General features: G+C 40.8%; 4 protein-coding genes across 6 annotated transcripts; 3 read left to right on the top strand and 1 right to left on the bottom strand.

The window, feature by feature from the left end:
* Window positions 1-51: 51 nt before the first annotated feature.
* Window positions 52-5,841, bottom strand: LOC137963509 (probable WRKY transcription factor 2). Of its 2 annotated transcripts, none has more exons than XM_068810621.1 (5): window positions 5,043-5,841; window positions 3,503-3,682; window positions 1,583-2,412; window positions 1,115-1,273; window positions 52-995 (listed from the first exon to the last, which is right to left on the bottom strand). In XM_068810621.1, the coding sequence occupies exons 1-5, from the start codon at window positions 5,469-5,471 to the stop codon at window positions 293-295; spliced, it is 2,301 nt and encodes a 766-aa protein (XP_068666722.1). In that variant the 5' UTR covers window positions 5,472-5,841; the 3' UTR covers window positions 52-292. The 2 variants fall into 2 exon arrangements, with proteins under 2 accessions (XP_068666722.1, XP_068666721.1); XM_068810620.1 differs by having other exon boundaries at window positions 1,583-2,481.
* A 1,633-nt stretch (window positions 5,842-7,474) lies between these two features.
* LOC137962135 (seipin-1) lies at window positions 7,475-8,815 on the top strand. The gene is made up of 2 exons (XM_068808859.1): window positions 7,475-7,990; window positions 8,102-8,815. Exons 1-2 carry the CDS (start codon window positions 7,475-7,477, stop codon window positions 8,813-8,815), a joined length of 1,230 nt encoding a protein of 409 aa, XP_068664960.1.
* Window positions 8,816-10,137: 1,322 nt separating this feature from the next.
* LOC137962136 (vinorine synthase-like) lies at window positions 10,138-11,459 on the top strand. The gene has a single exon (XM_068808860.1). It carries the CDS (start codon window positions 10,170-10,172, stop codon window positions 11,457-11,459), a length of 1,290 nt encoding a protein of 429 aa, XP_068664961.1. The 5' UTR covers window positions 10,138-10,169.
* Window positions 11,460-12,008: 549 nt separating this feature from the next.
* Window positions 12,009-15,718, top strand: LOC137963657 (poly(A)-specific ribonuclease PARN-like). Of its 2 annotated transcripts, none has more exons than XM_068810812.1 (9): window positions 12,009-12,323; window positions 12,651-12,781; window positions 12,881-13,069; window positions 13,178-13,290; window positions 13,686-13,802; window positions 13,957-14,071; window positions 14,398-14,613; window positions 14,710-15,469; window positions 15,556-15,718. In XM_068810812.1, the coding sequence occupies exons 1-8, from the start codon at window positions 12,013-12,015 to the stop codon at window positions 15,342-15,344; spliced, it is 1,827 nt and encodes a 608-aa protein (XP_068666913.1). In that variant the 5' UTR covers window positions 12,009-12,012; the 3' UTR covers window positions 15,345-15,469; window positions 15,556-15,718. The 2 variants fall into 2 exon arrangements, with proteins under 2 accessions (XP_068666913.1, XP_068666915.1); XM_068810814.1 differs by having other exon boundaries at window positions 14,710-15,465.
* The last annotated feature ends 461 nt before the right edge of the window (window positions 15,719-16,179 follow it).

Below are 16,179 nucleotides of genomic sequence, written 5' to 3' on the forward strand. Positions count from 1 at the left end.
ACGTTTACACTTTTGCTAGGATGAGCAGCAGCAGTAACAAGAATATGTCTGTTGTTAATGAACAAATAGGATCTTCATTCGTAAAGCAACAACAATTTCTGGTAGGGGTTACAGCCAAAAAATTGAACACTAATTACAGGAGCTGTCTGTATGGATGTATAGGATTGAAGGAACTTGTAAACATAACAACAACAAAAAAAAGACATTTTAAAAGGAGATCATTTGTTGAATTTCCTTATTGAGCATCATCGACCTCGGGCAAGGGCTTATCATCTTAAAGAAGAAACAAAATTTACATGGTAAACCCTCCCATGATCTGGCGATAGGATGCATTCTCCGGATGACCGACCGGTAGCTGAGCCTCGTATGACCCATCATCTTTCTCCTGTTTAAGTGTAAGGAATCTTATATCACTCTCTTTAGGTTGATACCCCATGAATGGTTGAGCCCCAGTAATGGGCTTCCCAGGATTAAAATCGAAACCAGGAAGTGAAAGACTAGCTGACCGAGGGAAATTAATTGATGGGAAAGAAATAGGGAAATCTGGAACACCTGGAGCTACAGAAGTTGCTTGTGGGGCTTCACTGTGAACAAAGGAACCCAATGAAATAGAAGCTTGCAAAGCAGGGGGAAGCTTTATGTCATAACTGGAGGAACCACATAGTTTGATGTCACCAGTGAAACTCCCCACATATTCCGGTTTCAAGTAGTTGTTCCTCGATTCTGGTTTCCTCTCAAAGTGGGGGGCAAGGTCTTGCACTCGCGGTTCAGGCTTGGGGATGTTTGATGCCACTGACAAGGCTGATGCAGTATAAGCAGTCGGAGGAGCTGAACCGGTGCTTGCACCAGAATTGAGGTGATTATTGTTCCTGGCTGCTGGAACTTCATGGTTGTGCTTTCCCTCATATGTTGTAATGACCGACTTCAGATCATGTGACGCTCTCTCAACATGCTTCCTCACAGTACATCCAGCATTTGTGCATTTGTAGTAGCTCCTGCAATTGAAACATAATCAGCCAATTAGAAGAAGAAATGCGAAGGCAACACCTGTACGACAAGGAATATTATAACTATCAGGTATGAAAAGGAAAAAAAAAAAACACAAAAGAGATACCGAGGATTAGGGTTTCCTTTGACCACTTTCTGCCCATACTTGCGCCAGCGGTACCCATCATCAAGGATGTCAACATCACTATCAGTTTGAACTACTACTCTTGGTTCACGAACAGATCTGGATGCCAAATTCATTTCAATCAAAGAGCCCTCTATCTTCCTGGAAAAAGACCAAAAAAAAAAAAAAAAAAAGAGATCCTTAAATATCAGTTTTCATCTAGGATGAGCCAAAAAGTTGGCTTGAATTGGTTTAAAGGTTAATGCTTTTTTACTAAATACCAAATAACTTGATTAACAGTTAAGACACTGCAGGGTCACTGTCTCCACTAAGTTTTGGATAACTTCACATGCTATTAACTCAAATCAAGTTGGTTACTTCCAATTTCAGGTTCTATCTATTCTGGATAGAATTCTTTTCTAAAACAGGATAGTATGCTCATGAAAGACCAAGTATATCAACTCTAGTAACCTTCTCTTAGACTCTGATTCATCATCTTCATCATCATCTCCAAGTGGCAAGCTTCTTTGTGTGGCCCCATCTTCATCATCATCATGGCTAGCAAGAGCAGATGACAGTTCAGGTCTATCCACAGATTCAAATACATTCATTTGTTTCCCTTGGGCAGTTGATAATGGATCTGAAGCATCAGTGACAACTGAAGCAGATGATGTCCTCTCCAAGCCATCACATCTCCAATCACCACCACCTTTGTCATTAGATCCTGGTTGGATTCCCCTCCAGATAGATCCACCTTCACCTCTTGCATATGTAATGGAGCCTTCCAGTGAATCTGACATCTCACCAAGAGAAAATGTTGACCCAATGGCAGAGCGACGACTAGGCTGAGGTTTAGCATGACTATGGGCACCCTTATAGATGATCTCAGTTATCTGACCATCATGGGAACGTTCAACCTTTTTCTTCACCTGGCAATTTGGATGAGTACATTTGTAGTAGCTTCGAGGGTACTCACTACCTTTGACCTGCTTCTGCCCATACTTTCTCCAATTAAACCCATCTTCCGAAGGCCTGCCCATGCCCATTGAAGAAAACCCTGCTTTCTGGTCCTCTTCCACAATGTGCTTAGTGCCAATATCTCCTGAACTTGGGGGGTCCTCACATGGCTGATGTGCTTGGTCTGTAATGCTAGGAGGGCATGTATGAGGAGCTATGGACTTTGCATTTTCAGTCAGACAGTTAGAACCATTTACGTTGGGAAAAGAATCACTGGTAAAGTTTCTTGAATTAGTGTGTTTCAGGACCACTGGTTCATACTTGAATCCCATCAGTTTCTGTGCCTGAACCAAGGAATAATTACTGACATCAGACATGCCAACATGCTGGGCCAGGTTTGAACTGGAAGATACCTAGAGAAAATCAACAAATAAATTTCTATTACTAGTTTTGTCAAAAAAAAAAAAAAAAGAATTCTTGTACTAGTTTCTTTATTAGTTGACTGAATGGTTTTTCACACATCCCTCTCCATAGATAGCATAATGAAAGGAACCCGTAGTGTAACTAAAGTTTCTTTCTTCATCCTGAATGATAGAAGTTGTCTGAGAAGCACCAAGTTGATAAAGAAATATTAAAGAAACACAGAGAAATTTTATGAGAAGAGAATAGGAATGTATAGTTTTAATTTCAAAATTGTGCACTCAGAAGGACATTAAATATTCCATAAGATGTTAAATTTACAGTCTCTAAATAAAATACTTTTAAGAGCATAAAACCCTATACATGTTAAGAAACAAATATTTGCTTGACATAGATAATTGAGACAGACTGAGAACTTTTTTTTTTCCTTCCAAAGACAAGACTAGATAACTCACAAGCACTGCAAAGATCTGTGAAGTACTTTTAATATTAAAGTACCAAAAAGAAAAACTCATTATTTTATTTTTTTGAAATAGTGCTGAGTTATATTAAAAGAACAACGCATTATTTAAAAAATAAACTGTTTTAAACAAGAATTTATTTAGGAAATTTCACAAGCACCAACTCTTTTTATCTCTAAATAATAAATCAACATAGATGAATTTTCTCCAGAATCATGTTCTCCAAAAAACCCACGTGCACAAAATGTGCTTTGAAACTAAGCATTTAGGAGTTTCATAAGCATGCTGTCAATATTTTTTTGCTATTGAGCACTATCACTTGGTACGAGCATCTATAGTAAAGCATAAGTTCAGAACTTCAACAAAGAATAATATTTTCATCAAATTGTAGTGGTAGTAATCATTTCAACAGCCATAAAACCAAAAACCACCATTCTAGAATCGAGAGTTAAATGTGGTATCTGAAATGACAACAACCAGGCATTTGTTATGCAGGTATAAGAGTGACTAACTCCACACAAAATCATAAGGATCAAAAGAAGGAAACTCCTACCTTATTTCCATCATTTGGAATGATGAGTGTGGGAACTGCATCTGGATGAGGTTTAAACATGAATGCAGAAGAATCCTCAGAGTTGTCTTTATCTGTATCAGAAGCTATAGACATACCAATTGGGCTTTCATGAGTGAAAGAAGGCAAGTGAAAAGATCCAGTTGTTGGTGATGTTTGAGCCTAAAAAAATATGATTAATTATACAGTGGGATGAAGAAATATTGAAACGCCCACTTCAAGTCAAGGAATTACAATGAAATTTTCACCATACAAACTTTGAAGTATAATGGTAACAAGACCACAATCAAGATGTAAATTCAGTTTAAAATGACATGAAAGTTTCATTCTGCAGAATGACATTGCATTCACTTGTTCCTTTTGAAGATGGCCAATAAATACCATTTGAAAAATAAAAGTTCATTGTTACCATCGTCCTCAAAACCTTCTCTATTATGCAGGGTCTGCTATGTTGAATCCTCTAATCTGCTTTATCTTTACTAGTTGCATGGTTAGATTGACCCAGTAAGTGTTTTCTTACCACCTATCCATGTCAATATAGACTTACCTCAATTTCTTGTTGGAACTACACAGCAAAGCTAAGGTGAACACATACCTGTACTGCCAGAATTAGCAAAAGTGAATAAAGCAACAGTTCATTTTATTTACAAACACCCAAAATACCCCAGGTGCCTATGAAACTTGAACCACACCCACACTAAGAGACCCTCAAATGTGGCAGTCCAGCAAAAGGCTCAATCCTTTCTCGGCCATATATGAGGTATCCATCCAGAACAATAGTAATTCATACACGAGGACTATAATGTAAAATAACTACAGTTAAGCACAATATTTGCCCATGAACACATGTAAATAAACTTGCAACAAATACGTCATCTTAATCATCTTAGAGTCCTATCTCAAATAAGTTGCAATATACCCCATGAAACCCACCTCCTCTTTTCAACTAAATAGATCTGAATAATTCTGGTAGCGGAGAACGATAGACCTGCAGTCATGGTTCTTAAATTCAGGGATTATCACTCCTCATAACTTCCAAGAAACCTCAATGGCCAGTAAGACAACTATTCACCTACTATAAAAGACTGAGACATAGGACGCCAAGAACGATCCAAAGGTGTTATAATGTGATTTCCAACGAAAACATGCCACTAGACCTTTTGATGAACGTAAAAACGTAGGTAGCATAGAAGCTCTATCGGAGAACAAACGTTAACTGCTTAACAGCAGGAAATATAGACAATCCCATTGACAGCCAGCCGAATTGATAGCAAGACAAGAAATAAAATAAAATAAAATAAAATAAATAAAAAATCCCATGAGAGTATGAACCACACACCAAACTGATTCACAATTTAGCATGTCTGATCTATCAACAAAATTGGCAACGATGTTCACAAAGATATATCTATAAACTACAGATAGCCTATAACAAATGCGTATTTGATCCAAAATTAGGTAATCCAGAACATTAAACATTCCTCAAAAGGCAAGAAGAGAAACTTTATGCACTCCAACTTACCTGTGAATTTGAAAGCATAACAGGAGAATCCAACAAGGTCGTCGGACTGAGGCCAGGAGGTATGGTGAGGTAGGGCGACCGAATTCCAGGCGACCCAAGCGGGCCCACAGATCTAAACCTTGCCGTATTTATCCTGGGCGCACTGAACCCACATCTCGCCGCTCTCCTCTCCGCGATGCTACCACCATTCCTCCCAGTCGGAGCCGTCGAATCAGCACAAACCTCTTTCGAAGCATCCAAACTCTCCGACCCTTCCGCGGCACCAATACCTCTCTCGCCATCCCCCGTTGGTTTGCATGCCTCCGATGCGTTCGTGTACGACCTCGACCCAAACCCATCCGCCACAAAAGCCGAGAAAAGACCTTTGGGACTCGAAAGCACCGACTTCCACTCACCCCTCGCAGCTCCCGTCTCCTCCGTTCCCGCCATCTGATAACCCTACAATCCAAAACTCAAACGTCCGACCCCTACATACCAGACCACAGTCACCACAACACCTCCCACTGCGGCGCAGAAACGGGTCACAGACTCGCAACCCAGTACCCACAACTTACATACTCACAAATCACAATAAAAAAGAAACGCAAAAAAGAAAAAAAGAAAAGAAAAGGGGAGCAAAGGCGAGGCATTTCAGAGAAGATTTGACGGAGAGGCATCATTTGACCGACCTTAAAAGAGCGAGCTCGAGCTCGTTCTCTGTCTCTCTCTTCCCTGTCTCAGTCTGTATTTAAAAAGAAACAAAAGTTGGAAGCGAATCCAGGGAAACAAAAAGAAAAGTAGAGGGGAAACAGAGTGTGGATTTCCTCGCAGGGGTTTGGCTCTCTGCGTCCCGAAAATGGGGTCGAGTGGTTAAGCTTCAGAAACTGTGCAGTGGCGTTTCACCCGCAAGCGAGGCCCGCCTCTCGGCCCCTTCCACGGCATCGAAGTATCAGATCGCGTTTCACACGTGCCATCCCCCGATTGATGCTCTCGGCCTACGAATCCTCGCAAGTGGTGATATGAATATTCTGGGACCCACCTTGGGTTCTCTTTAATGCGGGGACGACAACAAGAAGTGACCGTGTGGGACCCAGATTACACATAGGAAGCCGTGAAGGTAGGTGAGGTTACGTGAGTTGTGCCGGCTTACACGAGTCTACCACCTTTTCTTTTCGGTTCTTTATTGACAAAATTGCCCACGTATAAACTCTTATAAGAAGGGGTATTTCAGTCATTTAAAAAAATATTTTTTATTCATTTCTTTTATTAAACTTATATTAGACACTAAAATTATTTGTATTCATTATTATTAGTTAATTTTATATTTTAATTAAAAAATTAATTAATTTATATAACTGATAAGACACTCGCATAATAAAACTAAACCCTTTTTTAAATTTTTAATTTGAAAAAAAATATAAAAATTCATATTTGCACATCAAATTACTTAATTTTTATAGTAAATCTCCACTTAAATATTAATTTAAAACCTGAAAAATAAATTATTTATCTTATTTTTAAAAATGGTAGATAATTAATTAGCTTCATTAAAATAATTTAAATTTAAATTTAAAAATCCCATTGCAACATAGACAACTACTCCACATTAAAGTATATGGTCCTAGAAGAGGGTATAATCTTTAAAGGTGGGCACATTGGTTCTTTGATTCGATTCAAATACCTTTTGTTTAGTATCAACTGAAATGTTTCCCAGCTACATTGGCCGATGTACCTTGCATCAACAAGGTTAAATTTGAATCCATAAATAACATATATTATTGATTATCTCCATCTATGCAACAGAGGTTGAAGGTTTAGGGTCGGTTAGGAACTAGATGAAAAAGAAAAGAAAAAAAATAAAAATAAAATAAAATATTAATTATTTATATTTTAAAAAATAATTAGTAAATTTTTTTAATCATTATCTTGTTTTCATTAACTATTTTCGGGAATACTAATAGTCAAATTCTCGTACCTTAAAGTTTAGGGTAAAAGATTTTGGGTTCAAAGTTTAGGGTTTAGGGTTTTATTTGGTGAGTTTTTAGAATAATGAGAAATATTTATAATAGTAAATTGGGATTTATAAAATATTTTAAAAAAATTTCTGCAAGCTCTTCCTGACGAGTTCTGAGTCAAAAATACCGATCATAATGGGGTATTGGATTTCACATGACCGAGTCGGGATCCAAGTCAAGACTCACGATTCCATGCTCTTCATCTGTCATCCGCGTTGAAAATACTGCGAAGACCGCGTCACAGGGTAAATTGAAGGGAGCATTTAAAAAGATGGAAGGGAGCGCATGCAGCCACTCAACGTACACGTCGTGCTTTTGTTACTGCAAATACCCGCCACTTGTCCTCATGCAGTCTCTCCCTCACCCCCACAAGGAGAACCCCCCGTAGAAACCTCTCTCTATAGCTCGGCCGGTTGATTCTCCGACGCAGCGAAAAAGATGAAGCCGGAAGAAGAAGCAGAACCTCTTCTAGTCAAGCCCGGGGAGCTCCTCATCGAGCTAATCGCAACCCGCCTCCGCCTCTTCTCTGACGCATTCGTCTCCATCTTCTCTCTCGCCTCTGACTCCGTCCACCGCGCCGAGCAGGCTAAAGAACACGCCCAGGAAGCTGTCCACGAGGTCCCCGCCCGCGTAGCCCATGGTGGTGGCCTCGTCTTGAGGAAGCTGGGAGTCGGGCTGGCCGGCGCGGTTTACGTCTGTCTGCTTCTGCTCATGGTTTTGGTCATCGCTGTCGCCCTCGCCGCCGGACTGCTCTGGTTCTGGGTGGAGGAGCCGGTTTTCCTGAGGGAGCCTCTGCATTTTGATTACACGCAATTTCACCCTGCTGCAGCTCTAACGCTTGGGGGTTCGGTTGGGCGGAGGAAGCTGCTTTTTCCGGCGGGGCACACGTTTGACGTCTCCATCGTGCTTCTCATGCCGGAATCGGATTTCAATCGCCATATTGGAGTGTTTCAGGTGAGTCCCATGTTTGATTCAGACATGAAATCTTCCAAGCTACAAAGAGATGGCAGGTCTCTCTGGTTGGCAAAAAAAATCCCTGATTAATTTGCATATTTACATTTACAGATCACTGCAGAAGTTATCTCAGTCACCGGAGAAATTCTCGAAAGATCAAGCCAGCCATGCATGTTACGATTTCGAAGCCCGCCGATTCGATTGGCGAGAACCTTCATAATGGGCGTACCTCTGGTACTGGGAATCACAGGAGAGACCCAAGAAATCACTGTCAAGCTGTTAAAATACAAGGAATTAGGGAACCCAAGAACCGAAGCAATCAGAATCAGATTACAGCCAAGGGCGGGTACTTCATCTCTCCCGGAGTTATACTCGTCCGAAGTTCGAGTAAAATCGCAACTCCCATGGCGGAAAGAGCTCGTGCGCAAGTGGAAGTGGACATTCTATGTCTGGACTTCAGTATATATATACATCGTGCTTTTGATCATTCTGGTCTACTGGTTCAGGCCGTTGATCTTCCCGGCGATGAGCAGCGTCGATCTAAACCGGAGAAACAGATCGATTGAAGTGGTGAAAGAGTGGCAGTCGAGGGTGGGGCGAGGTGATGGTGAGATATCCGACGAGTGGTCAGACAGTTTGAGGAGATGGCAAAGGAGTAGAAGCAAGAGGAAGATAGTTCCACAGGGAGGGGCGGCGTCATTGGGTGCACTCGGGGCGTCTGCTTCAGGGGTTGCAAGAGACGATGTGAGCGAGGTGGTGGAAGATTCCGGCGACTACTGGGCTCCTTCTGAACCTGAATGTGTCAGTGCCTTCCATCCTCGATGACAATATTTTTCCATCCTCGGACGTTTACAGTTGGTGATAATCTGCGTAACAGTACTGCACAGAAAACTGTTATTTTCTGATTTTTCTCCTTTGTTTGTGACGGATGAAACCGAACTAAAGAGAGATCGAGTATAGAACACACAGAATGGTTCTTCTGGAGAGAAACCGACATCAGGAAAGAATCCGAACCAGAGGGGAACGGGGAACGGTCTGTAAGGTACCCTAAACTACCGAGGGGTTTAGGGTTTATTTAATTTCAGTGGTTTTCTATGAAGTGAGTCAAGATCGGTAACTCGTTTTCTTCTTCCTGTTTCCCGGTCTTGGCAGGCTACTTCGGTCACGTCTACCGACAATCTTTCAGTGCTCGGACGCTAGATTACATCTGTTTACATGAAAAATAAGATTTTCATATTCGAATTCATTCTGTTTGCAAAGGGGAGCAGGGAGTTTCCGACTTTGTTTCTCTGGGAGGGATGGGTTGCCTTCCCGTGCAGGGAGCGCAACTACCGTAGGGACGGCTACCCCACCCGAATTGACAGTTATAAGGAGAGGGTGGCGGCCCCTCTCCTCTCTGAAAGATCGCTGCAACCCCTCTTTTTATCTCCTTCCCTCACTGGTACAATAATGTAATAATGTAACAAAATGCCATTTTTTCTTTTCCAACACTCCATATGCAATGATCGGAACAAACCGGTTAAAAAGCGTTTTGAGCAGGTACTGGTGCATGCAACATATGGATTCTTATTTGCTTCTACAATTGACTCAAAACCACATGAATCACTGTGAGTTTCTCAAGAGCATCAAGTAAAACCATTATTGTAATACATGTAGGTAACACTTCGTCGATTAAAACCAGTTTCTTATCTAAATCTCTTGTGTTTTCCTTAAGTTTGCCAAACATTGTCTAGAAAGATTACAAAAGAAAAAGGTTTCTTTTGAGAAATAGGTGAAACATAAGGATTGCCAGGTACAGAGACGACAACTTAATACTTATTTAAAGAATCACATGCTTCAGCAGGGAAAACAAAAGCCATTTTTGAATTAGCAATACTGTTAAGTACTCATGAGTTGGGATCAGAAAGAGGAAGATGTGCCTTGCCTTAGGTGCACTTCTTCCCTCTGTTTCCTTTGTCCATGGGTTCTCACCTGATTGGAACCCCTCACCCGTTGTTATATAATTTTTCTGTCTCTTTGAAGCCATGGATAATGGCAAAAACTGTGTTTAAAATTAATCAGCTTTGATAGAAACACAGAATATTTGCTGATTGCTTAAATAGTCCAAGCCTCAGAGGGAGAAACCAAAAACCAATCGAGTCCTCAAAAGCTCAAACTCGGCGACTTGGACTGAGAGAAGATGGTAGATGTTCAAGTCACCTCTACAGAGACCATCCGACCATCCTCTCCAACTCCTGAACACTTGAGAACCTTCAAGCTGTCCATGCTTGATATGTCTGCTCCTACATTTTACATACCCCTAGTTTTCTTCTACTCTTCCAATATTAAAGTTGCCAAAAGCCAAAATGCCGCGAAGTCTCACCGGCTGAAAACATGTTTATCTGAAACCTTAACCCGCTTCTTCCCTTTAGCAGGAAGGGTGAAAGAAGAAAGCTCAGTTGACTGCAATGATCAAGGAGTTGATTTCGTTGAAGCTCAAGTCAGCTCTCAATTGTCAGAATTTCTTAAATTGCCCAACAAAGAGGAATTTCTGTTCCAACTCCTTCCATGCAACTTTTTTAACTCCAAATCAGGTAGAGAGGTGCTGCTAGCCATCCAAGTAAACCATTTCCAATGTGGTGGGATTGCCATTGGTGTCAGCATCTCTCACTCAGTTGCAGATATGGCAACAACGGCTACTTTCATCAACAATTGGGCTATCACAGCACGCGGGGAAAATTGGGTTCCCTGCCCCACTTTCAACTCGGCTTCTCTGTTTCCTGCGAGGAGAGTGGAAAGATTTAGTTCCCCAGTAACAGAGAATTTGTCCAGCAAGAGGTTTGTGTTCACTGAATCAAACCTCGCTAGTCTTAGAACCAAATCTTCTACCTACTCCCGTGCAGGAATGCCAACGCGAGTGGAGGCACTATCAGCACTCATATGGAGATGTGTCATCAGGGCCACTAGAAAGGAGGGAAGCTCCAGAGCATTGGCTTGTGTACATGCAGTGAACATTCGTTCCAGAATGGATCCACCGCTGCCCGATCATTCATTTGGTAATTTGTTTGTAGTAGTAACTACTTCTGGGGTGGCAGAGAAAGACCTATACCAAGGGTGCCTGGAGGAGCAGCTGAGGGAAGCATTTAGACAAATAGATGATGCGCATGTAAGGGAATTGCGAGGATCCAATGCGCACCTGAAGTTGTGGGAGCTCCAAAGAAGGGTGGCTGAAAAGTTCTCAAATATGGAGGTTGAATTCTGTTCATTCACCAGTTGGACCAGCTTTCCCTTGTACGATGTTGATTTTGGTTGGGGGGAGCCAGTGTGGGTGAGTACTGTTAATTATCCAAGCAGGAATGTTGTATATCTGTTGGGCAGAAGGTGGGGAGATGGCATAGAAGCATGGGTGTGTATGGAGAAGGAAGACATGGCCAGATTCGAGGAAGATGATGAGCTTCTTTCCTTTGTGTCGGACCCCACCATTGTCTAAGGCAAACTATGAAAATAATGATATTGATTATTATAACATTGTGACTACAACAGAGTTTTGCTATTTGCTAAAGAAATTTGTTTGTGTTTAAGTGTAAGTGATTCCATGATCCTTTTACAATATAAGTTTTCTTCATTGATGACTCTAAATATGGTATTCCATGGTGTTTAATACAAAATGGTTCACCAAAAGGGTACTTTACGGGGCTAACAATCCATCCTATGAACAGTAGTCTTTCCGATGACTGCTAATCCATCCTACCATTCACAAATGGCAGTTTTTCAGTCCGCAAGCCTTCTTCTCCGACGAAGAGATAGGGTGGCGGTGCAAATATGGCTTTGTTGGTCCATCCAAAAAGCTTAAGGAGTATTCAATGACTTGGTATTTGCTAATATGATTATCGCTCTATATGACGCTATTGAGAATACCGAGTTTGTTACTGCAAGACGAAAACGCGGTGTCAAGGAATACCGAGTTCACTCAATCTTAGCAGCCGCATATACTAAGTTAAAAACAATAAACTGGCGCGCCAGTTTACTCGTCTTTGTGGCAAATGGCCCGCCGCAGCTTGCAGAGGCTGTGCTCAGACGACCAGAATCAGTGGCGTTCGAAGGTGAAGCAAGTGACTAAGGCCAACTTCTCTCTTGCCCTCGAAGAAATCAAGACTCATATCAATTGCTCCGATTTTATAGCCGTCTCCTCTCAGAAAACTGGGGCCTTCTCCTCCCCCTGGCGCCGCCCACTGCCTTTCGACACCCCTGAGATTGCATACCGGAAGGCCAAAGATGCCGCCGAGAAGTTTGAGATTCTCCAGTTTGCCGTCTGCCCGTTCAGAATTCAAGGCTCCAAAATCGTTGCGTATCCGTAAGTGTTTGCGTTAACATGCCTCTAACTTGTTTGATTAAATACTTCGGAAGACTAAACTATTGTTACTTCATCAGCTATCGAGGTATCATCTTTATACCTGGTTTAAGCCTTTTGCTGAGTTTCTACCTTCGCGTTAAAGCGTTTAGTTGTGTTGTCATATAAGCGTAAATATGTGTCACACTGGCATCAGAAATATCTACTTGCTTGCATGCTGAAACTGGAAGCTCATTTTTCTATTATTTCTGTTCATATGAAATTGAGGAAAACTTTTCAGTTGAGTTGTGAGGGCGCTCGTTGGTTTACTTATAGCTTGCTGTCCGGCAGGTATAACTTTCACTTGTTCCCTCGGGATGAGCTGAATTTAAATATGCCATCATACAGCTTTGCATGTCAAACTTCATTTTTGGAGTCAATGACCCGCCAGGGTGTTGATTTTAACGTGTCTATATATGAAGGTGAGTCTTCATTTGGAGTTCTATTTCCGTTGTCTTCTTGGCTAATGCTGTGATGGTTATCTACAGTAGATCTCCATGCCTAAAGGTTGATATCCGCAGGTATATCATACTTATCCAGAGTACAGGAGACCAAAGCAAAGAACAGAATTAGTGATCCCATTCCAAGCATCATTTCTTTCACATCCTCTTCAAGTCCATCAGTTTCTGATGCAATTTTCATGGAAAGGATTAAGTCTAGAATTAAATACTGGAGGGACTCGTGCAGAGATTCTGGCAAGGCAGCTGATGGTGTGATTTCTGAAAACACTACTCTCCTGAAATTTCTACTTTAAATCTTCTTTTATCTATATATATATGTAAACATTTATTAATTCAACAATCTTTCCGTGTCTACAGAGGTTTTAGTTAGTTCTTTGAGAAAAATTATCTTAGGCAGTGAAGTCTATGGATCAAGACCATGCATTAGTTTAGATGTTTGCAATGATGGCCAAGTACAACTAATTAACAAGGTCAATATTTTTCCTTCTTTAATTCATATTATTACATTCTGAGTATGCAGATGTTAGCATTGGTTCTTATGATGTAGCTTGTGTTTAGTTTCTCAAGCCCACCTGGCCGTGGTGCTGATACGGGGCCTTCACAAGATCTTATATGACACTTAAGTGAAACACTGTGGCATTAATTGGGCTAGCTGAATTATCCATTCAGCCTGAAGTCAAGTATGGTTTCACTGTGGGCATTCTGATAAGCCACTCTGATCATGCTCATGTGCCCAAATGTCTCTGAGGGACCTAAATTGTGGCCCAAGATGAGGCCTCTTTAGACTTTGTCTTAGTTTTCATTTGCCTCCAAAGGTTGAGACACTGAACCCTAAGTTCAGAGATTTTTCATTTGTTTTTTGCAGGTTGTGAAGTCCTTCTGTGGAGACCTTGTGCCTTTAGTAATCCCAGATAGGAGTGGAGGACCCAAGACAGTAAAAGTGGTTTTGACAAGTTCGGAGGAGGACATGACTCTTCTCAAGGTAAAGACTTCAAGGAACAAACCTTAATAGTTACAGTAGCTTCAAACCAGCTAAATCCTCTCAAGCTAGGGCGTCTGCAAAACTTTCTTCATGTGTGCAGTATCCTTGTTCAACCAAACTTCCTTTCCTTGTTAATACTGACTTCCACTTGTAGACTGAGCTTCAAAATCATGAAGAGGAACAAAATAAGCAAATTCGCGGCTTCCGAGAAGTCATAGATGCAATGTCAAATTCCCACAAACCAATTGTAGCGTGCAACTGCCTTAATGGTGATAATCCTATCTTTTTCTGACTTATTTTTATGTTCATATTATGGAATTAGTTATGGGACTCACCTCAGAGAATAATTGACTAGTGTTGTATATGTAACATGCACATGAGATGGGTCCGTCCACACAAAGCAGCAGCAGAAAAGGGGGGGATGGCATGCTGCCATTTATGCGGGTCTTTGATTTCATATTAGTTGATTTTGTTGGTTTTAATGCAGTTTCTGCTTACTTATGAATATAAGATACTAAGGACATTGAAATTGCTTAGTTTAAGTTCTGTTGCTGCTCATTCCTATTAAGACTTATCAATTGATGTTGTGCTGCAGATTTTACATTCATCCATTCCAAATTTGTTGCTCCCCTCCCTCCAAGCATGGCCGAGTTTTTGTGCTCGTTGAAGTTAGTTTTCTCCAACATTGTAGACCTCAACCATTTGTGGAAGGAGATAGGTTCTCTTAAAAAAGCAAACAATATTTCAGCTGCTTCGAACTATTTAAATAGACAATTTTTTGTACCATTTGATATGGAAATCCCTCTCCAAGGTAAGATGCAACATAAACTGCTCATGTCAGATGCATCATAACATTATTTGTGAATTAAGGGATGGGAAAAGCAGACTAACTTGGAATTTGTAACAGCTGAGGAAGAAGAACAAAAGCATCATGGGTATAATGTTGTGAGGATAACAAATCTTTTTGCAAAACTTGCTTCTATGCTAAGACTCTCTCCTGATTCTAATACAATGTTGGCTCATCAATCTATTGAAGACTTCTCAAACATCTTCTACCCTTGTTCTATCGGCCTTGAGGAACCAACAGATGAAGATGAAGTGCTAATGAAAAATGTGAAAAAGGTGAACACAGATGATTTGGTTTTCTTGTGGGGTTTTACAAGTCAAATTTCTGCCGGAGAGCTAAAGAGGCAACTAAGTGGAGCCCATTCAGCTCTTTCTGCAGACTTTGAGCTGCGACTGGTGAATAGAAGCTGTGCAATTCTAGTTTTTTGGACACCAGGTTTGGCAAAGGCATTACTGCAGGACATAGGCTCTGGAGCTGTTGAGTCCATATTTCTAAGAGAACTGATGTCAGAAGGTCTTAAAGCAACAGGATATGAGGCATATAAGAGAGTCTGCAACTTGGGGATCCCAGAAGCAGATTTGGCTGATTGCTTAGATAAGGTCCTGGCAGAGGCAACTGATGACATAATTAGAAGAAGAGAGGCATCAGAAATATACTGGAGCAGTGAGGATGTTATTAGATTGAATGAGCTTTGAGTACTTTTATCCTCAACCTAGTCGAGAAACTGAAACAATTTAGTGTCCAAGATGGAGTCACTTCATTGCTGGGAAAGTCCATGGAATGGAATGTGACCAAGTTTGGGACACTTGTTAGGAAGTAGGTAATCATGCTAGACAGTATGTTGATTTATATTTTGGACACTACAACGACTCCTAATAACTTCTGTTTTTTCTCCTTAATTTTCAGGTGTGATGTTCGACTCCTAATACAATGAAAACCACAATCACTCGTTGAACCAAGTTACAGAATTGTCAGTGAGCTACTTCATGATTTGAAAGGCTAAGTTAATGTAAACCGATTTTGGAGTGCTGATGCAGCTCTGCTGTTCAATTTACACAACGTGATTCAAGTGTCTATTCCTTTTAACTTTATATTACAAAAAACATTGATTGCTTAGTTTGTTGTTGTTGTTTTTTTTTCGTTGTTCCACGTGATACAGAAAAGTGAGGCTTTGCCACGGAGCTATCTATTGAGGCCAAGGAATGCCTCCCTTTGAGGGAGATATTCGGCAGACGAAAAAGTACAGTTTCAGAGCTTACGACATTAGGGGTAGCATTGAGCCTAGCCCAACCAAACACGAACCTATATATGTTCGAGTTTAATTTGATTTGAATATTTCAAATTCGAACATGAATTTGAGTTTAGTCACGGACCAAAAATTAGAGTCAAAATATTTTAACCGAGTTTGAACTCTTTAACGTATATTTAAAACAATAAAAATAAAAAATTACAGAAATAAATTGTGATGAACTTAATGCTATTGAATTGCAAGTTATTATAGGGGAGTTTAAAACTTTGCAATATAATATA

This window comes from Aristolochia californica, unplaced genomic scaffold, assembly GCF_029961685.1.
Source record: "Aristolochia californica isolate CCGP_79_NKW_82.1479 unplaced genomic scaffold, dmAriCali1.0.hap1 SCAF_4, whole genome shotgun sequence".
Taxonomy (NCBI): Eukaryota; Viridiplantae; Streptophyta; class Magnoliopsida; order Piperales; family Aristolochiaceae; genus Aristolochia; species Aristolochia californica.

Excerpts from the sequence above, each read along its gene's own strand:
- LOC137962135 (XM_068808859.1), top strand. The coding sequence starts at position 7,475 with ATGAAGCCGGAAGAAGAAGCAGAACCTCTTCTAGTCAAGCCCGGGGAG. Across the intron at positions 7,991-8,101 it reads GCCATATTGGAGTGTTTCAG|ATCACTGCAGAAGTTATCTC; the intron begins GTGAGTCCCATG and ends TTACATTTACAG.
- LOC137963509 (XM_068810620.1), bottom strand. The coding sequence starts at position 5,471 with ATGGCGGGAACGGAGGAGACGGGAGCTGCGAGGGGTGAGTGGAAGTCG. Across the intron at positions 3,683-5,042 it reads TTATGCTTTCAAATTCACAG|GCTCAAACATCACCAACAAC; the intron begins GTAAGTTGGAGT and ends ATATTTTTTTAG. Across the intron at positions 2,482-3,502 it reads TTCCAAATGATGGAAATAAG|GTATCTTCCAGTTCAAACCT; the intron begins GTAGGAGTTTCC and ends GATTTTCTCTAG.
- LOC137962136 (XM_068808860.1), top strand. The coding sequence starts at position 10,170 with ATGGTAGATGTTCAAGTCACCTCTACAGAGACCATCCGACCATCCTCT.
- LOC137963657 (XM_068810812.1), top strand. The coding sequence starts at position 12,013 with ATGGCCCGCCGCAGCTTGCAGAGGCTGTGCTCAGACGACCAGAATCAG. Across the intron at positions 13,803-13,956 it reads AGGACATGACTCTTCTCAAG|ACTGAGCTTCAAAATCATGA; the intron begins GTAAAGACTTCA and ends TTCCACTTGTAG. Across the intron at positions 14,072-14,397 it reads AGCGTGCAACTGCCTTAATG|ATTTTACATTCATCCATTCC; the intron begins GTGATAATCCTA and ends GTTGTGCTGCAG.